At 43.5% G+C, this 20,451-nt stretch overlaps 1 protein-coding gene and 1 long non-coding RNA gene across 5 annotated transcripts in view; one reads left to right on the top strand and one right to left on the bottom strand.

Moving 5' to 3' along the window:
* The window catches only part of Exo1 (exonuclease 1), a 30,629-nt gene extending 21,086 nt beyond the window's left edge, over positions 1 to 9,543 (bottom strand). Inside the window, exons 1-6 of one of the 3 annotated variants that reach the window (XM_006496862.4) lie at positions 9,455 to 9,543; positions 8,957 to 9,179; positions 7,243 to 7,416; positions 3,502 to 3,621; positions 2,610 to 2,733; positions 1,450 to 1,587 (exon numbers count right to left, since the gene is read on the bottom strand). In XM_006496862.4, the coding sequence (XP_006496925.1) occupies positions 1,450 to 1,587; positions 2,610 to 2,733; positions 3,502 to 3,621; positions 7,243 to 7,403 (543 nt within the window). In that variant the 5' untranslated portion in view covers positions 7,404 to 7,416; positions 8,957 to 9,179; positions 9,455 to 9,543. Of the gene's footprint in view, positions 1 to 1,449; positions 1,588 to 2,609; positions 2,734 to 3,501; positions 3,622 to 7,242; positions 7,417 to 8,956; positions 9,180 to 9,454 lie in introns of those variants that run through there. The other 2 variants (NM_012012.4, XM_030254499.1) reach the window with 2 other exon arrangements.
* A 12-nt stretch (positions 9,544 to 9,555) lies between these two features.
* Gm36360 lies at positions 9,556 to 18,693 on the top strand. Of its 2 annotated transcripts, none has more exons than XR_373723.2 (3): positions 9,556 to 9,639; positions 16,682 to 16,790; positions 18,237 to 18,693. It is a non-coding gene; the product is annotated as a predicted gene, 36360 (long non-coding RNA). The 2 variants fall into 2 exon arrangements; XR_373725.3 differs by lacking the exon at positions 9,556 to 9,639 and adding an exon at positions 13,297 to 13,503.
* Positions 18,694 to 20,451: the final 1,758 nt, after the last annotated feature.

The following is a 20,451-nucleotide window of genomic DNA, read 5'->3' as shown; positions in this document are numbered from 1 at the left end:
CTGAAAAGAGTCTTTAATTTTCCCTCTGAAATTTCACAAACCAGACCTCCATCTTCTGCAGTGTTCTCAACGTTGTCTTCCAAGCTCCTACACAACATCCGACAGAGCTTTAACAACGGATGGATCTTCAAGCCCAAAGTTCCAAAGTCCTTCCACAGTCCTCCCCAAAACATGGTCAGGTTGTCACAGGAATACCCCACTCTGCTGGTACCAATTTGTCTTAGTCAGGGTTTCTATTCCTGCACAAACATCATGACCAAGAAGCAAGTTGGGGAGGAAAGGGTTTATTCGGCTTACACTTCCATGCTGCTGTTCATCACCAAGGAAGTCAGCACTGGAACTCAAGCAGGTCAGAAAGCAGGAGCTGATGCAGAGGCCATGGAGGGATGTTCTTTTCTGGCTTGCCTCAGCCTGCTCTCTTATAGAACCCAAGACTACCAGCCCAGAGATGGTCCCACCCACAAGGGGCCTTTCCCCCTTGATCACTAATTGAGAAAATGCCTTACAGTTGGATCTCATGGAGGCATTTCCTCAACCGAAGCTCCTTTCTCTGTGATAACTCCAGCTGTGTCAAGTTGACACAAAACTAGCCAATACACTGCCTAATAGATCACTATAAAGTTTACCATTAAATTCATTATACATTATTTCTAAATAACTAAGTAATATCCTGGTCACAGATAAATTAGTTTACCAAACCTAATAAAAAATGCAAGACGCATGTTATTAATATTAAAAAGTAAAACTGGGGGGCTGGAGAGATGGCTCAGCGGTTAAGAACACTGACTGCTCTTCCGAAGGTCCCGAGTTCAATTATTCCCGGCAACCACATGGTGGCTCACAACCATCGGTAACAAGATCTGGCACTCTCTTCTGGAGTGTCTGAAGACAGCTACAGTGTACTTACATATAATAAATAGATCTTTAAAAAAAAAAAAAAGTAAAACTGGTAGGGCCTGGTAGCCTAGGCTGGGGAGGAAGGAGAACTCAAGTTCCAGGCCTGCCAGGCTGCAGTGTGAGTCTGAGCCCAGGTTAGGCAGCTTACAGAGACCCATTGAGAGTACAGAGTAAAGAGGGTTGCAGCTCAGTGGCAAGGAGTACCTGTCTAGCAGTCAGGACCACATCCGCAGAACCAACCAAGAGATGAGCTAAACACTAAAGAATCCATAGGCTGGATGGATGTAGCTTAGTGGTAGACACTTGTCTGGCATGCATAAGGCCCAGGGTTTGATCACCAGCACCCAAAAAAATCAAACCAAACCAAACTCCAAAGGATAAAACCAAGCCCTTCAACCTGAAGGAACACAGAGCCTAAAGCATCAATTAGCAAAACCAAAAATGAACACTATTTAAAACAAAAAAACAGAAGCATAAAACGAAGATTTTAGCTCCTCAGCACCCACAATCCTCCCCCATACCGCGCCATGTGTAACAGGTGCAGTACAATACCTTCTTACAGCCAAATGCGAGGAGGTCAGAGTCCTCTGTGATGACAGCCTGCACGATGCCAGCCTTGTTAAGGTAGGCCAACTGAGCATCAGCTTCATACGGAGCCACGAGGCAATCCACTCCTAGGGCCCGAGCAGCCTGTGAGAGACCACAGTGGTCAGCGGCATAACCAGCCTCCAGTCACAGGCGAACAAAACTTTCCAAAAGCCATTTCCTTTAAGGAAGAATATTTCTACTTTTATTTATCCTAATCTCAAAAGTACTGTCTTGGTTTAATCGAGTTATAGGCTTGAGTGATAGCTCACTTGCCACACAATTCTGAAGATCGTAGTGTAACAGAGCCTATGTCTAATTCCAGCACTACTATAACACAATGGAAGGTCAGCAAGGAGAGTCCTTGGAAGCTCAAGGGCCAGCTAGCACGGATAAACCCTGGTCAGGAACAGAGCCCTGCCTCACACAGGATGAGAGAAGGACTGACAGCCAACACTGTCCTCTGACCTCCCCTGCAATCTATGGTATGTGCATGCCTGCCCTCATACAGCCCCCAACCGCCCCCCCCAAATCAATTTATAAATCTTAAAAGAAATCATGTTATAGCTTTGGTGGGGGTGATAAGTCTGTAAGCTAAAACGTTCATTACTTCAAATTATAAAAACTTTTTATCTTAAGAACTGCTATATCCTGAAAGTATACAAGATGGACAGGTTCGGACCTGTCCATGCAATTTTCCCTGTAAACACTACAGACTGCCTTGTCAATACAGGAGACAAGCCTGTGTAACACAGTACGGGTAAGTTCTAGACCATCACTGCTGCAGCTACACAAGGGGAAATACCTCCTGCTGCCTTTCTCCTTTCTCTCTTGCTCACCAAGGGTCTCCTTGGCACCACTACTTGCGAGCAATCAAGTTTCTCCTCTGCTATACATCAAACTCTTTTCAGGGGCAACAGAGACCACGTGTTTCCTCTGTACCCCACACTCTCCCCTCCCCTCCTGCTTTCCAACTCGAGCCATCAGCAGCAGTCAAAAGAAACGTCCACGTGATAAGGAAGCATGGGGTGAGCTTTCCTTGCTGTCTCACTAACGAACGACTTACAACGAGCTCAAATGAGCTTGGCCGTTTGTTCTTGCGGCTCGGTTGTTTCTTACTAACTCACTTTTATTACTTTGTGGGCCATGGCGTGCGTGATGTTGATAGAGCGAGCGAAGCAGTCTCGGGCTTCTGACACTTTGCCCTCTCGAAGAAGCTGCTTCCCTTTAAGAAGGTTGCTTTGTCGTCTCCTGAAAAGGAAAACGCAACTACATCTGAAGAAGCACTTGCGGGCAGACACAAGAAACAGTACTAAGACAGCAGTTACAGTAACTTTGCTGGAACGAAAGAGTAGAATTCATCTGAAACAGCATCTCATTTCTGCGGGCATATCAGCCCAGACAAGAGTAAACGAGGGGTGTTATTACTACTACTATTACTATCATCATCATCATCATCATCATCATCGGAGACTGGGTCTCACGTAGCTCTGCCCAGCCTCACTCTCACTAAGCGGAAGATGAGCTACAGCTCCTCACCCTTCCGCTCAGACAGCAAAAGATAATGGTTTTACCATGGGGTAACAATGTAACACAAACACAACATCTGAGGGAATCTGTTGCTGTGCCATGCTGTCCTACTAAATTAAGTCTTTAGAAATGTGGTTTCAGGGCTGGCAAGATGGACCAGTGAGTAAGAGCACTGACTGCTCTTCCAAAGGTCCTGAGTTCAAATCCCAGCAATCATATGGTGGCTCACAATTACCTGTAATGAGATCTGAGGCCCTCTTCTGGTGCGTCTGAAGATAGCTACAGTGTACTTATGTATAATAATAAAGAAATCTTTGGGCCAAAGCAAGGCTCACAACCATCTGTACAGCTACAGTGTACTCACATACATAAAATAAAATTAAAAAAAAAAAAATCTTTAAAAGAAAAAAAATAGAAATGTGGTATCCTATGGCCTATGGCACCTGGCCTTCACACAGCTCAGCCAGATGTTAGTAGGAAGTCACTTACTCTCTTCGAGACCGCTCCACTTCCTTTTTAGAAGGTAGAGTACATCCGTCAAATATGAGAATCGGCTTGACCCCATAAGACAGCAGCATATTAACAAACTTCATACAAAATCCTACATACCTATGGGAAAGAAAGGGGAAAAGCATTTGTGCACTTTGAGTCTCTTAAGCTTTTATATTTACTATTATTATCATCATCATTATTATTACTATTATTACTACTACTACTACTATTTTGCTTTATTTAAGACCAGATGAAACAACTATGAAGGATTTTGGTGTTTGACAGTAAACTTTCCAAAGAAACAGAGTTAGATGGGTTCAAATCCCACTGTGACTACTCAGAGGACACATGGTAGCCAGGAAGTTATTTGATTTTTAGGCCTTTCTCAACTGTAGATTAAAAGGTTCTGACATCCTTCAATTCTCACATTTTTAAAAAAAAGATTTATTTATTTATTATATCTAAGTACATAATAGCTGTCTTTCTCAACTGTAGATTAAAAGGTTCTGACATCCTTCAATTCTCACATTTTAAAAAAAAGATTTATTTATTTATTTATTTATTTAATTTATTTATTATATGTAAGTACATAATAGCTGTCTTCAGATGCACCAGAAGAGGGCGTCAGATCTCATTATGGGTGGTTGTGAGCCACCATGTGGTTGCTGGGATTTGAACTTCGGACCTTCGGAAGAGCAGTCGGGTGCTCTTACCCACTGAGCCATTTCACCAGCCCCAATCCTCACATTTTATTGTTATCCAAATACCTTCTACTCTTCCATTTAAAAACATGGTCTAATCATCTCAAATCTATTGAAAAGCTTCAGGAATACAGCAAACACTCGACTTCTTCCACACCTATTCGCACCCAAGGGATTTGACAGTGTTATTTACCCTACAGGAAATTTCATACACCCCGCCAAGAATGTCTCTCAGGACCAGCGATCTCCTGGTTAGCATTGAACAACCGGTGCTCAGGGTGCTCAGAGTGTCTGGTTTTCACAACATTACACGGCAACATGTAAGCTCTGCCAACATGCAGCCAGAATATGGGAGAGTGGCTGGATACTGAGCTCTTGGGGGAGGGCGCTAATATACCACCATTACTGTTCCCATATCTAGGCTCTAATGGCACTTAAGCTCACCTTTCAAACCAAAGGCAGGAAGAGAAAGTAAAGCAATTAATGGTACCAAATAGGACTTCTAAGTTGTCAGGGGAAATTTTAAATCCATAGCAGATATTAAGCATTTTAGTTTAAAAAAAAATAAAAGTCTATCCAAAACTAGAAACTAAATTCTCTAGGTTAAGGAACCATTCAAATACAGCCAGTTGTGGTCTGAATGAGAATGGTCCTCATGGCTCATGTTTGAATCCTTGGTCCCCAGTTGGTAGAACTATTTAGGAAGGATTAGGAGGTGTGTCATTGGGAGCAGGCTTTGAGGACTTAAAAGCTCATACCATGTCATTCTGTTAGCTCTTTCTACCTCATGCTTGTGGCTCAAGATTTAAGCTCTTGGCTACCGCTCCAGCACCATGCCTGTCCCTCTGCCTGCCTTCGGCCATGCTCCTTGCCAAGACGGTCATGGTGTTATGTTACGGCAATAGAAAAGTAACTAAGAAGTAGAGGTGATAACAAGTCAGGGTTATCCTGGGCTAAAAAGGATGAGGCCCACCTGGACTACTCAAAACCGTCTCAAAAATACCAAATCAAACATAGAAAGTACTAACAAAATACATGTGGGTTTTCCTTTTGAAAAGCAAAAATGATATATCAAAAATGATATTTTTCAGAAAATAAAAGTAAATAGATATGTACAAGGGAGTGGTGGTAAAAACAGTATGGTTTTATATATGAATACATGTGAACCTTCCTAAAATGAGGTCACAGAATTCAGACTGGATGTCAACAGGACCCACCATTTTTGGCAGAACATACTGTACCTCTGCATCATTTTGCTAACAGAGATTAGCAGTGTGTTCTAGATAAGCATCGTGGGTTCTGAAAACATTGTTAAAAAGTTTATCTTAGAGGAAAAACCAAAGCTTCTCTTGAACAAAGAACAAGGAGACTGCAGAAGAAGATCTCTCTCTCTCTTATGACTGCTTGGAAGCTTCCTGTCAAATATGTCATTCTGGAGGCTTGAGGACAGGAGGGCAAAAAACACCCCACTTTTACAAATGGCACCCACTGTTAGGCACATAATCCAAGAATAGGATCCTAGATTCAGGCTTTAGCCAAAAGGTCCAGATACCAGAAAGCCAGGCACAGAAGCTGCAGTTTGGCTTTCAAAAAAGGGACAGGTCTGCTCCTGGCAGCACACCATTCTACTTCAAAGGGGATACGCATTGAAGAATCTATGAAATTTGCTTCACATATGACACTGGCGGGAAATTGTTCAAGTCTCAACTGCAGACAGTATGCTGTCCAAAATGGACAAGTGGGACACAGGGAAGTCAACTGCCAAGCTTTGCAAGGAAAAGTGCTGCTCACAAAAAGTCTGTCAGATATACTGGGTCAGAAGGCTGACGGTGGATGCTCCAATGTTATAGAGACGATTTGGGGGGACAGGCAGTCAGGCAGCCAGCTTTCTCTGTCACTTCTATAGTTGTGGAACCTGCTTGCCTGCACTGCTTGCACACTCAGGTAATATTTATTCCTTTTCAGGTCTCCGATGGGGTTGAAGACTAGACAGTTACAGTTTCACAATTCACCTTAAGTTGTTTAGGACTTAAGAAAATGTTTTTAGGTCTAAGAGGATGTTTTAAGTTACTAATATAAGCTATGATAATGATTTAGGTACAGAACTTTAAGTTCACCAAGATAGGATAGATTATAAAATACTTTCTCCAAAAATTACCAAATACATACATAGACTAGACGTTGTGAATGTAATTCTTACCTGATAGTTTTCATAATTGTTACTATATGTAGTGTATTATTGTAAGAGAAAGAACCTTTTATTAGACTAACAGGGGGATAGGTAGAAGGAATCTTCATCGATCAAACAAAGCTGATTGCACTATAGCAGAAGGAAGGAATCTAGAGGCAGGAAATAGAAGGTGGGAGTTCCCGGAGGAAGCAAGGATTCTGGGACAGAGTCAGGCATGGGGGATTCACTCAGGAACACGAAGGACAGAAACATGAGAGCCAAGCAGAGGTAACCAGCCAAGTAGCCCAATACAACAAAGGGATGATTAATATACAAGCTAGTTGGCGCACAGCCAAAGCTCATGGCCAAGGTATTTGTAAACATAATTATAGTCCCAGAGTTGGTATTTCAGGAGTTTGGGAACAGGAGAAAAAATCCCCACTCTTTCAGGAGATAATATTCAACTTTTGTCTGTCTGTATCCTGCCACTATGCCTTCTTACTAAGACCAAACATCAGACCTGTACCACAGAAGAAGTCTGGCAATGCTCTAAGCACATGCTCTTATTAAATGCTAGTATTTATTGAAACAATGACCGGAGAAACAAAGGTGAAAAAGAAAAAGGACTGAGGTGCTGTGGATATCGCCCAGTTCATAGACGTGCTTGCTTAGCATGCATGATGCCCTGGGCTCAGTCCCTGGCATACAGGAAGCTGGGCAGTGGCGGCACAATGGATTAGACTCCTCCTCCAGGTCATCCTTGGCTATAGCAAATCCCCGGCCAGCCTGAAATACCTGGGGCTGACCCAAAAACAGAAAGCATACCATTCTAGCTCTCAAACCAAGTGATATACACTGCAAACTCACCTATCTGTAGGTTCCCCTTTGGCTAGCTTTTCAGCACAAGCAATAGCCCCTTTGTGAAGCCAACAGTAGGTATCCACAGCCACTGCCTGTCCTTTGTACTTCTTCACGTTGACAGGTTCAGAAGCTTCTTGGATGAACTGAAGTAACCCTTGAATCCCCATCGTGCCAAGTTAACTACATGAAGGAAAAAGGGAGGAGAGCAACATGAAACCAAGGCTGATTTACCAAAAAGCTTTAGAAATTCAGTGTGGAGTCTAGCACCGACAGTAACATTTAGCTAATGATTGGCCTTCTCTCGGGCAACTTCTGTAGCTCAGAACTTCATTAATCACCAACACTCACCTGAACACCACTGGGGAGTTCCTTCGTGGTTATTTGTTTCCAAAAATGCTTCCATACTTACAATCCTAACGTGGGCTCTTATCTCTCTTAACACTTGGACTCAGACATTAAAACTGAGTCTCTCCTTTCATAAAAAGAGGACTATGAGCCTATAACACTGCATGCTATGGTATCATATTCACCCCTATATTAAAGGGGCGCATCCAAAGTTCAGTGTAGAAACTCCAAAGTTTGGAGAAGGACAGACATTTCAACTGAAAAGCATGTCAGCAATCCCACACTACCAGAATGGTTTATTCCAAGCAATACCCTGGTAATTAGCCATGGTGGCATCTAGGGGAAATTTCATCAGATTCATTGAAGGCTATACCAAAGACACATGAAGCCGTGTTTGATGTGCAAAACAGCTTCAAGAAACAAACAGTTATAATTTCCATTCCCTTCTAGGTCCTTACATGGAAGTCCTGGAGATGGCAGCCCCTTCAAAGCAACTAACACCCCCCCCCACCCCACCCCCGCCTTCCTACTCCAACTCCAGCAGCTGCTTGCCACTTCCCAATACAGTATTACCATCTAAGATCAGGTATTTGTATTAGGGAGTGTGTGCATGTAATGAGTGTGTGGGTACATCCATGCAGAGCCCAGAGCAAGGCATTGGGTGTCTTCCTCTATTGCTACCTGTCTATCACCTTGAGGCAGGGTGTTACGGAACCAACTAGGCCCAATGAGGTCTTGGGATCTGCCACCTCTGCCTCCCAATCTCTGCAGTTACCAGCAGGCTCAGGCACAGGGGGTTTTAATGGGGAGGGGGCTGGGGGGAGGATTCTAACTTAGGTCCTCATGGTTGCAAGAGCAAAGGCTATTACCCTCTGCAACTATTCTTTCTGTGTATGATGCATGCGTGATGGAGTTTGAATCGGAGGATGTGAAAGGCAGTCCACCTTGTTTGTTTGAGCTGCGTCCACCAGGCTAGTTAGGTCTTAGGCTGAGCTCTCTGGGATTTTCCACTCTTACCTTCCCCTCTCTCAGCAGTGAGGTCACAGGGACAGGCACCTGATTCAACAGACCTAAGATCATGTTCTTAAAGACTATGGGATAAGCCAGAGGTGCCCTGTTGACACCACAGGAAAGTGGCCATGCCCTTAGCTAGCAGCCCTGACACTTGAGAGATTCATTTACCTTTAAGGTCATGCCCATTAACTATGAATCCCTAAAGGGGGGCATGAACCCGTAATTTTAAACATCAGCCAATTTGGGTGCAGGTGGGTCTGTGTAAAACGAGTCCACTACGTTTAAAAGACAACGTCTCTAAAACATGATTTCGTGCATGCTGGGGGGGGGGGGGGTTGGGGTGGGGGAGGGACATAATTACATTTCGTGAAATTTCCTTAAGTTTCTTTCTTCTAGGCCAACTAAATCTCGAATAAATATTTCCTCTTTAGTATAGAAGTGACTGAGTGCCATGTGGCGCATCAACACCAGAAGGTCGCCGGTGGTACCCGAGGTAACAGCAGCAGCGGCTTCACCTTAGTCCCGTCTCCCGAACGAACAGGCATAGCACACAAGTCCATTCCAGGCGCCGTGGCTCCTCAAACCTGCACAGGAGAGAGCATATACAAAGGGAATTCATCGCTAGGTACGAGTGTTGGTAAGGACACACGTCAGCCCGCCTCTGCGGAAAGCGGGAGACCCGGAGGCCGAGGCAGTCGCCTGCAGGCGCTCCACGCTCCCGCTCACTTCCCGGAGATCCGGGTTTCGCGCCGAGGGGCAGAAGGCACGTGGATCAGAGTCATGGGGACCCCACTTTCCTCCACACGGCCCGCTGCTCCAGTGACCGCCCGGCCGCCCGCATAGGGGCTCGCTCGCTCACCTGGGGTTCAGAACGGCGGCGAGCGGCTGCTGCAAGCGCAGCCATGGACCTTTCGATTTGCGCGGGATCGGGAAGCCCCGCCCAGCGGACATGACGTCCCTGGGCGTCCTGAGCCGCAGCCTCCACCTCCCGCTTTCTATGACCCGACTTTCCTCTTAGCCGAGTCCTGAGCCCTTCCTTGCAAGGTAGGAAGTCCGCCGCCAATGGCCAATGCCATCTCGAACTCGGCGACGCTAGAAGCGAAAAGTCGGCTTGTTTGTGAGAGAAGTGGGGTGGTGGTAAGGGAGGGGGCAAGAGAAACTCTAGGCCCGGAAGTTGCGCTCTCGCCGGTGCTGCTGGGAGTTGTAGTTCTCCCTTGACCAAGCCACTGGATCCAGGTACATGCGTGCTAAAGAACTCCCAACTTGGAGTCAAACATATTTTGTTATTTTAAACCCGGAAAAGGAGCCCAGTTCATAGTTGCTTAATTCCAGGCCAACACCACAGTCTTTCGTCTCCGAAACATCCTCACCTCTATGCAAATTGAAGTTTTGTACAAAGCTTTCATGTTGCTATAGTTTGATTATAGTCTGCGCTTACCCACTTTATTCATTATATGGCTTTATCCCTGATACGAGTTGGGAAAATGTTATCCTTATAACTAAGAAACAAAATGGCCCAATGGTTCAAGTTATTAAACCCTGTATATTGTTGGTTGTATTGGGTCACATTTCCTAGTGTTATCAAGGAAAGAAAACCCCTCTAGTTTCTCTTCTTAATGGACTTTTAAAAACTTACTAATTTTAGAAGTCACACAGCCGGACTGTACATAATTTAGTCTCTTACTGTCTTTGCCCCAGCAGACTCCTCTGACTGAAGCTATCTAAGTGTGAAATTGAAAGACTCCGAGAGGAGCCCCTCGCTCAGGCCTCAGGACAATAGCGGACACCCAAGAACTCATGAGAGACCAAGCTTGATGCAAACCACATGAGGCTTTATTCGGGGAAAGCTAGAGCTCTGGGGACGACTCACATCCCACGCAGGAGTAGAGGAGTCGACCCTGAGGGGAAAGGGGTCTCAGTTTTTATAGGCCCTGGGGGGAAGGAGAAGGGGGGAGTAGGGGATTTCCAGATCTAAACAATGTCTATTCTCAAGAAATGGGTATGGGAGGGGTACAAGGAAAGAGTCTGGTGCAGGTGTAGCAACTCCGGATTGGCTGGGCTGTGGTTGCTGGGGAGATTTTCTGACTCTCCCAGCAACCAATATCACAAACACCTGGCAGTGAGGTGCAGCAGTGGGCACACACATGGGTTCAAGGAATGGTCAAAACATTGGCAGACACACAGGTTCAAGGAGTGGCCAGAGCATTGTGCACCTCTATTTTTTCTAAATCAGTGAAGCTAGTTCTGCTAACAGTGACATCAATCTTGCCAATTTCAGGGCTTCTGTGACCTTTTACATTCTGTCAGGATCTTTTAAAATAAGAATCTTCCCTGCCCATGTCTGTAAAAAAAAAAGCTTTTCTCTCTCTTGCCCTCCATGTAAAGATACCATGTGTGATCCTCTCTGCTCTCTGGGTTCACCTTTAATATCCTAACAATTCAGTGACAAATTAGTTATTCTCCAGGAAAGGAACTCAAAAGATGCACGATGGTATTATCTGTTGTGTTACCTTTCTTTAAACTTACAGAACCCCAAACATCCATTAATATATAAGTACTAATTAACACAGAGTACCTGGTGCACTGGTAAGGCGGACTACTACCCCAGTGATATGTTCCCCCAGCAAATCCCTAGATCATATTCGTGACTGCAGCCCCAAGGAGGCTGGGCTTTGTTGGGGAGCTACACCATCATTGGTTTTCAAGTAAATCTTTTTCTTTGCCCAAACAAATTGACTTTAAGTCATTAGACTTTCTGAAAGAATGTGGATTTACAGTTATAGAAAATGCCCAGATCTGGCTAATGTCCTCTTTTCTTTGTTATATTGTGGTAAAACACACACACACACAATATATCTTTCTATCTATCTGAATGAAAAATTTTAAATGTATATTTAAAATATGCATATTTTATAGCTCATAGAAGCAGAAGGATAATCATTTAATATATTAAGAAGCCTGCATGTGCCAGGCAATGGTGGCTCATGCCTTTAATCTCAGCACTTGGGAAGCAGAGGCAGGTGGATTCCTGAGTTCGAGGCCAGCTTGGTCTACAGTGTGAGATCCAGGACAGCCAGGGCTACATAGAGAAACCCTGTCTCAAACCAAAACCAAACAAACAAAAACAAAAAGCCTGAATGTATTTGCATGAAAAAGGAAAAAAAATCAGAGTTAAGAATGGAGATATTGGGCCTGAGAGATGGCTGAACAGTTTATAGCTGGCTGCTTTTCCAGAGTACCTGGGTTCAATTCTCAGAATCCACATGGTGACTCACAACTGTTTATAACTTCAGTTCCCAGGGGGTCTGATGCCTCTTCTAGTCCACTAGATACCAGACATCTATGAGGTTTATAGACATACTTGTGCTGGACATGCTGGGGCTGGAGAAATGTCTCAGTAGTTAAGGAGGACCTGAATTTGATTCCAGCACCAATAATGGATGGCTCACAACCACCAATAACTCCAACTCCGGGGGATCTGACTCATTTGGCCACTCTGGACACTCACACACACTCCCACTCTCTCACACAAACACACACACTTAAAAATAGTATAATTTATTTTATAAAGCCGGATATCCAAAGACAGGTTTGGAACGCTAGCACCAAGGAGACTGAGCAGCAGCAACAGCAGCAGGAGGAGGAGTTTGAAGTCATCTTGAGCTGCATAGTGAGACCTCGTGCAGAAAAGAGGCCTTGACAACCTAATGGAAGAGGATGGACAGAGAATCCAAAGAGGGATCTGCAAAATAAATGGAAATAAGGGATAAATGCACATCTATTTCCCAGTAGCAACTTAGGTCAACTTCTTAGCATTCATAGAGATAAAATGTAAGAGGAGATGGTGGTAATATTTATACCATTCATATAGTGAAAATAGTTTTACCAAAAAAACATCTTGGATTTGGAGGGAGCACGAAAAGGCACTCTCCTAAGTGCTGGTGGTTTGAATAATCCTTTCCTGCAGGACAATCTGGCAGTGCATACAAAGACCGTAAAAGAGAAAAGATGATAAAACGCTTTAATTCTGCAAGTAGTCTTCAAGGAATGTATCCTAAGAAGATTGATGTTTTAGAGGATAAAAATATAAGTGTGTCCATCATTTACAATAAAAACAAACACAGGTATCCAACAGCAGGTGGAAAGTTAAGTCAGTCTGGCCCACCCACAATGAAAGAATATAAAATATGACATTAATGCAGAAGAATGCTCAGGAAGTCATGATAGAGAAGAAGCACCACATATTTCATTTCCATGAACTGTACAGGCAAACTTAACAAAACAAGCACACACTCACACATTAAAAACAGAGAAAATGGGCTGGAGAGATGGCTCAGTGGTTAAGAGCACTGAGTGCTCTTCCAGAAGTTCTGAGTTCAATTCCCAGCAATCACATGGTAGCTTACAACCACCTGTAATGAGGTTGGATGCCCTCTTCTGGTGTGTCTGAAGATAGCTACAGTGTACACATATACACTAAATAAATAAACAATTAAAAATAAAACAAAACGACAAAAAAACAGATAAAATAAGGAGTTAATAGTTGATATTTCTAAATAGTAGGATGGCAGATTTTTTATTCCTTTTCTATACATTTCTGTTTTCAATTAGATAATTAATATAATACTATATGTGTATGTGCTTACTTCTCTCTGTATACATGTGTATCTCTCTCTCTCTCTCTCTCTCTCTCTGTGTGTGTGTGTGTGTGTGTGTGTGTGTGTGTGTGTGTGTGTTGGTCAGAGGACAACTAACTGAACCAGTTCTCTCTTTTTACTATATAGATTCTGGGGATTGAACTTAGGCCTTGAGCCTTGGTGGCAAATATACGTAGCCCTGAGCCATCTTGTCAGCCCACAGAAAATATTTGAGTTCTACTATAATTGGAAAATAGATATTCATCTAGAGGTCAGTGGACATCTTGACTTGTGATGAATTAGTGACATGAGAAGGAAGGATATGACATTTGGTCCAAGTGCAGCCCTGCCTCAGATGACAATAATAATTGCTGGAAGTGTCTCTGTAGAAACTGTTCTTTAGGAGCCAGAGCGTTACAAAATACACAGGAGGGAAATATAAAATAAAATAAAAAGGTGGGCAGAGTCACTACTGCCACTGCTGGATGACACTAAGGAGCTATGGCGTAAAAGTGAAACAGACGACAGGGACAGACTGTTCTGCCATGAAAGGTCATCCTGAAATAAGGCATTGATGACGAAGACTTGAGCGTCTTTTCAAGCATGAAGGTGTTTTACAGAAGCTATAGTCTCTACCCCAGGGATGATTTCTAAGTAGTTCTCACCATTTCTAGGAATCTCTGTACAGCATTTGACCAGTGCAATTTACAGGTACTCCTGGGCAGTCAGCATTTAAGTCATTCTATCATCTGAAGAGCGGTTGAAGATGGGATTGCAAAGATAAAATGTCACGGAGAAAAAAATGCATTTCTGTGTTGTACAAACCCAGAAATGTTTATATATGTTAGAAATTCCATACTGCCTTATAGGAATTGTGGGAAATCTAATCTGGTGCCTAACAGACACACTGTGTGGACAGTAATTTAGTCTTCAAAGTACAGGAATAGCTCGGTGTGGAAAGACTAGCATTGATGTGGTGGAAAGCAAAGGAAAACAACTCAGAAACTACTCAGATAGCTAACAAACTCAGGTTTAGTTCTGGGGAAGAAAGCAAGGTTGTCAGACCTGGCAGTGGTCTGTGGTCCTACAAGGACACTGGGCATCATAAAGACACAGGTGAGCAATGCCATGCTACAGAAGGAAGAGAGATTGCTGAAAGGAGGGAGGGAATGTGGGGGGTGTGGAAGTCAATCATCCTCATGAAGGAAAAGTGGGAGGGAGAGCAAGGCGCCATAGGCTCCCGCCACTCCTTGAAAAGTCCTGATCTGCCTTACACAGCATGAGATCTAAGATGGCTGCTTCCCCATGGAAGTCTGAACAGGTGGCAGTGCTCTCCCCTACCCCCCACTTCTGAGTTACCTCATCAAGCAGGGCTTTTATTGGGGCAAGGTGACAGTATGGCGAGATGTGATTGGCTAGGGATTTAGGGGCTTGGGATTGGCTCAAACATTGTATCTAAGCTTATGTGCCGCACAAGAAACTCAGATCTGCATCCTGATGCTGGTCCCCGGAGTCCAAGTCCCTGGGTTTGTCATGTGACTCTGTTGCCTCTTACCCTCCCATTCTAGGTCCTATTCCCACAAGGGAAAAAGAATAAGGACGTATGGCAGGACACTGTGAGATGTCCTTCCCTGGCATGGGTTAAAGCCTAATCATCCAGCGTCAGTAGAATTGAGATGAGAAATACGCATCTCTTACAACTGAAGCACAAAGTTTTCTGGAGGCCAGTGTATCTTATAAAATTGTGTTTTGTAAAAAAAAAAAAAAAAAAAAAAAAAAAAATTCATTTAGAAAATACATGTATCAGAGCAGCAGCAAGCTATTATGGCTTAGAAAAAAATTTGAAAGCTAAATGAGACAATTGCTTTGAAAAGGAAATTCAGTTAATATGGGAAGTTGGTTCATCACAAAACAGCTTTTTAGAAAAAGACCAGAGGAATGCTGTCTGGCATTCAGATAGAAAGTTGGCACATTGTGACCACCTGCGGCCAAATGAACCACTTTCCTGAAAGGTCGGCTGGGGCTGTATGGAGAATAGATGGCGAGAGAATGAGACCAAGACAACATTTCTGATCAAGGCCCAATGTTTACTAAGAGTCTGAGCTTATAAAGGGGGAAGGCGCAGCACAGAACTCAGGGCTATGACACCCCTGTCTATAGGATTGTTGGAGTCAAGTGTGGTGGTGCCCTCGGGTGATGTGGTCGACCCAGGAAGTGGTTAGCACTGTAAGGCATAATAGCTCTCAGAAACACCCAGATCCTTGGAATAAGATCCACCCCACCCTTCAAGGTACTCCCTGCTTCATTCCTCAAGCATTAATATGTATTTTCCACGTATCAGGCTTTCTATAAAGTTTACCAGTATCATCGTGTCTCAGACCTCAATGGCAAATTTACTAAGAGTTTAAGGAAGTTTTTCCTTTTAAGGGGTGTGAACAGAACCTTTCCTAGTTAAATCTCATTTCATCCCAGGTCCCCCTTCCTGCCAAAGCAGGTTTAGCTATTTTCATAGCACTAGGTTCCACTTGAAATTGGGAACAGAATTTTGGCACAGCTTTTATCTAAAAGTAGCCAATCGGTGCTTTGAGGCTCTCACCGCTCTGGTCTCCGAGCATCTTAGGCAGGAGGACAGTAAGCATCCTTCTTTAGAGAGATATTTGCTCATTGTAAGCACGCTCTGTCTAGTAGTATTGGTTCTCTTCATAGGTAGGCAGTCCCTGTAAGACCCCCAAAGCTGGGCCTCCGCTCAAGTCCCAGGATGAGCTGGCCAGCACCTCAGTGACCTGAGAGAAAACCACACCTGATGCAAACTGCAAGAGGTTTTATTATCAGCTAGCTGAGGACAAAGTCCCTCCGCTGTACAGGACAGGGGAGTTCGACTCCAAGTGGTAATAGTAGGGGGCTTTTAACAGCTAGCTGAGGAATTGGGAGGAGTTGGGAGGAGAGTTGGCTACAGCTCTTTTCTGGCGAGGGGAGAGTGAGCTGTAGCCTCCTCTCTGGAGTTTATCTCCATGTCCTTGTGGGTCTTCCTACAATTATTGCATCTCTGGCTGTAAGGCACAGAAACAAAAAGGCTTTTTGCTGGCTATAGAGAATAAAGAGCTTCTTTCTGGCTGTATTTTTAGAGATCAGGGAAAGCAGGCTTGGGGACCATCTAGGGGCTTTAAGTTCCAGGGAGAAACACTCTAAGTTGGGGTCTCACATCCCCTGACCCTCAGTTTCCAGATTAGTACAGTGGACAAAGCAATGTTTTCTGCCTCACAGAATTGTAATGGAAATCAAGCCAGAGTCACTGTGTAACTAACTGTGTAGGGACCATGGATGACTGGGGCCTTCCAAGCACAGGATACTTCCTGCTCTGGTCACAGTATTTCATTTCCCTTTAGGAAATTATCCTTTGGTATGTGATCAAGCAGTGCTAAGTCTTTCTGCCTCTTTCCCCAAACCAGCTTTCTAGTGTTGGACCTTCCAGGAGTCATCTGTTGCAGCCCAGAATTTGCCTGGGGCCTCTTACTGAAATAATTGGTACAGCACTTCCTATTCCACTGGGGACAAGAAGTAAGTGATGTATTAATATCTGAGATGATATAGGGGTCAGCTAGATGGTTCAGCAGGTGAAGACACTTGTTGCCATGCCCTGTAAACTGAGTTTGGTCCCTGGAAGCCACATGGCAGGAAAGAGCTGACTCCTCCAAATTGTCCTCTGACATATGCCACATGGCACGTATAAATTCCCTCCTTCTCTCTCTGTCTCTCCCTCCATCCTTCCGTCCCTCCCTCCTCTCTGAATAAATAAATGCAATTTTGTTGTTGTTGTTGTTTTATTAAGACAGAATCTTGACTGTCCTGGAACTCACATTTTAGTTTTTAAAATCTTTAAAATAAGATTTGAGCCATGAGGATTTTTCACCTGGTGAGCCTTCCTGTAAAGTCCATTCCCCAGGGTTTCCTCAAATGTCATCCATATTCAGACTGCCATCCCTTTTTGCACAGCAAACAAAAGAGAAATTTAATGTGAAATGCCAAGTTCTCTCTTGGTTTCAGATATATGAAAAGTGAGAAGCAAAACATATTTTTAAGGTAGATGAGATACGACACACATTATAAAAGAAAAAAATGAAGAACTCAATAGTAAATCTTAATGATGTTACTTATTTCTTTTTTTATCAATCGATGCCAACACTCTGGAGAGAGGAGTGAACGCTGAAGTATTTGAGGGTGTATTTGTTAGAACTGTGGTTGACTTCAGCCATAGGCACTCATTGATTCATAATTCTGGAGGCTGGGAGCCCAACATCTGAGTGTCAGGAGGGTTGGTTTTCCCGGTTGCTGTCATGAAAGGTCTGTTTGGGTTTTGCTCCTGACTTGCACAGGCAGAAGGTGAGGATGTACCTTAGTGGTAGAGTATTTGTCAGGGAAGCCCTAGGGGGTCCAGTAGCCAGTACAGCATAAAATGAGAAGCATGGTGGTGCGGGCCTGCCTGTAATCTTAGCACTCAGGAGTTGGAGGCAGGAGGATCAGAAGTCCAAGGTTGTTCTGTAATCCATATTGACTTTGAGGCCATCCTGGGTTCCATGAGGAGTCCCTGTCATAAAATAAAGACTAATGGATGAAAATCTGCAGACATATAACCCTAAACATGCATATGTAATCACAAAAGAACAGTGGGGAAACTGGCCCCAGATGTCTTAGTGCAAATACATATTAGATTTTAAATGGCAGGATTAAGGCATGTGTTTCTCCTCTGCTCTGAAAATAGAACTACTGGCTGAGTTAGTCCCCCAGAGGCAGAAAGGCCAATAACTGGACAGAAATTCATTACGGCGTCATTCGGAGAACAGCTGCTGCATACAGATTCTGGCACTCACGGCCCTGCCTGGTGATCAATGTGACTCTTTCATGCCTGGGAGCCTCTCTATCTTGCATTTCTCCTCACTAAGCATTCAGCTAGCTGGTTGTCCCACTCACTCTGTTGATGTATTGATGTTTGTTTCATGGTTCCAGGTTATGTTCTACTGAGGGTTCAATAGAAGTGTCCCTTCTGGCTATCTGCTGAATGAATGTCCTTCGTCATCTTCCCTCCTTGGAACTATTATTCTGATAGCTCATTGCAACTCTTCCATTAAATTCCAAGGAGCTGTACATCTAATATTTCCTAGGACAGAGTCCAACGCTCACCAGGAAAATGAACAGCACTCCTTCAACTTCAGTTTGTGTGTGTAACATTGACACACCAAGATGGATGAATTCCCCTGAGCTGAGACGGAGCCTTGCCATCACAGAGTCATTAGAGACTGCCTGCCACTCTGGGAGCTTTCCCAGCCTGAAGCATTGTGTCATTATTAAGAATCTCACCAAGGATGAAGAGTTGGACTCTCTGTGGTTTGGAGGGGGCTTGTTACCCACGAGGACTTGTGTTGGTCTGCAACATGACCATAATAAAACATTGTGGAGTCTCTAAGAGATGGAGCTTATTTCTCTGCTTCTGAGGTAATTAGGACATCTGTGGTGCTGCCTAAGGAAGGGGCTAATGTAGTCCTGTGGGATGCCCACTAGTCCTGAAAGAGTGCTCTCTGGCTTCCTGAGGTCTCACCATGTGACCTGTTGCTCTAACTTGTCTCTCCACTATGGTGTAATATAGCCAGTCCCTCATAAAGCTGACTGGATCATGGCACCATAGTCTTGGATACCCCAAACAGTAGCTTAAATAAGGTTCTGTTCTTTGCAAGTCATGCCTCCTTGGATATTTTGTCTCAGCGACAGAAAATGGACAAGACACTTGGATGTGATCCCGGAGGACCTGCCCCGATTAGTTATGTTGACTTACTGGGAAAAGAATTTTGAAGGCTAGAGTCAGGAAGCACAGAAGCACTATTGATAATATTTCTAATCTGGAAATAACTCAGACCTGTCAATAATAGAAAGAATGAATTATAATGCATTTCCATAATGGAATACTGTATAGGAATGTAAAAAGGGAATTTATAGGGTCTCTAAATAATATGGGTATATTTTCAAAAACAATTTTGAGGTAAAATGGTCAAATGCTAAGTAAGGTCTAAGGCCATAAAATCCTCCTAATTCCATGGCCACTGTAGCAGCTAACAACTGGATCTGAGTATTCCTCCTCCACTCCGGATGCTCCCCGTTTCCTAGGTAACTGGCTCCAACTTATCATGGTGAAGAATACAGGCTCCTGGAATGAGGCAGGTCCAGCTTGAGTCACATTTTACTCACATCCGATAATAGCCTTAGACCATAACAACACCTATTTTGCCTGGCTTTGGCTTTTCTTTTGCAAAAGAGCCAATAATAATAAGAAGAAGAGCTGTTTCTCAGCTTTGCCTTGAAAACCCCATGAGGGAGCCAAGCATGGTTCTGAATAAAAGTTGATTCTTTTCCTTTTTCTCTTTCCAAATCTTACTCAAAAAAAAAAAAAAAAAAAAAAAAGAAAGTCATACAAGGATTTGGTTAACTGAAAACTTTGAAGAAGTTAGTGTGGCCCCTTTGTGTTTCTGGCTCTGCATAGTGACTACCCAAAGGCACCGAGTATAGAGCTGAAACACTGGTCCCTTTACACTCCATCTGTGTCACCTGTAAAACTGGGATCAAATGTGCAACAACACCAGAGGACACACATGAGCATTAAATAAGTGTGAAATTTGTACGACACATTTGGAACATACAAGGTGTGCCCTGTGTGTCATAATTCAGGACAGACACAGTAAAGCTTATTACATAGAAAGGCAGACAAATGGGGTGGGGGTGGGGTAGGTGCCAGTATTCCAGTCCTCGGAAAGACAGCTTTGCCATATGCTTTCTCAAAAATATATTTTTGGTGCCAGCCACATTAATTTTCAGAAGTGTCACTTGGTGTTAAGATGTTATATAGTGATTTTATTTTCACAGTAGAAAAAAAGGAGGCTATTGAAATCATCTTCACAGTAAAAGGTAAGAAGCAACTCTTATTGCTCTGGAACCTTATATTTTACAGTGTTTGTATAATACTCATATCGATAATGTTTAGGTTAGTTTTACTGAAAAACACTCTTACAAGTAGCTATCTTAGTCAAACGTCTAAGCTCTGAAAAACGCCATGAATGTTTTATTTATTTATTTATTTATTTATTTATTTATTTATTTATTTATTTTTGAGATGGTGCAGTGGCTAATGCTGATTTTCATCTCAATACAATCACCTCAGATGCTAGGCTCTGAA

Source organism: Mus musculus, chromosome 1 (genome assembly GCF_000001635.26).
Source record: "Mus musculus strain C57BL/6J chromosome 1, GRCm38.p6 C57BL/6J".
NCBI lineage: Eukaryota > Metazoa > Chordata > Mammalia > Rodentia > Muridae > Mus > Mus musculus.
This window is presented reverse-complemented; position numbering and strand designations above follow the sequence as displayed.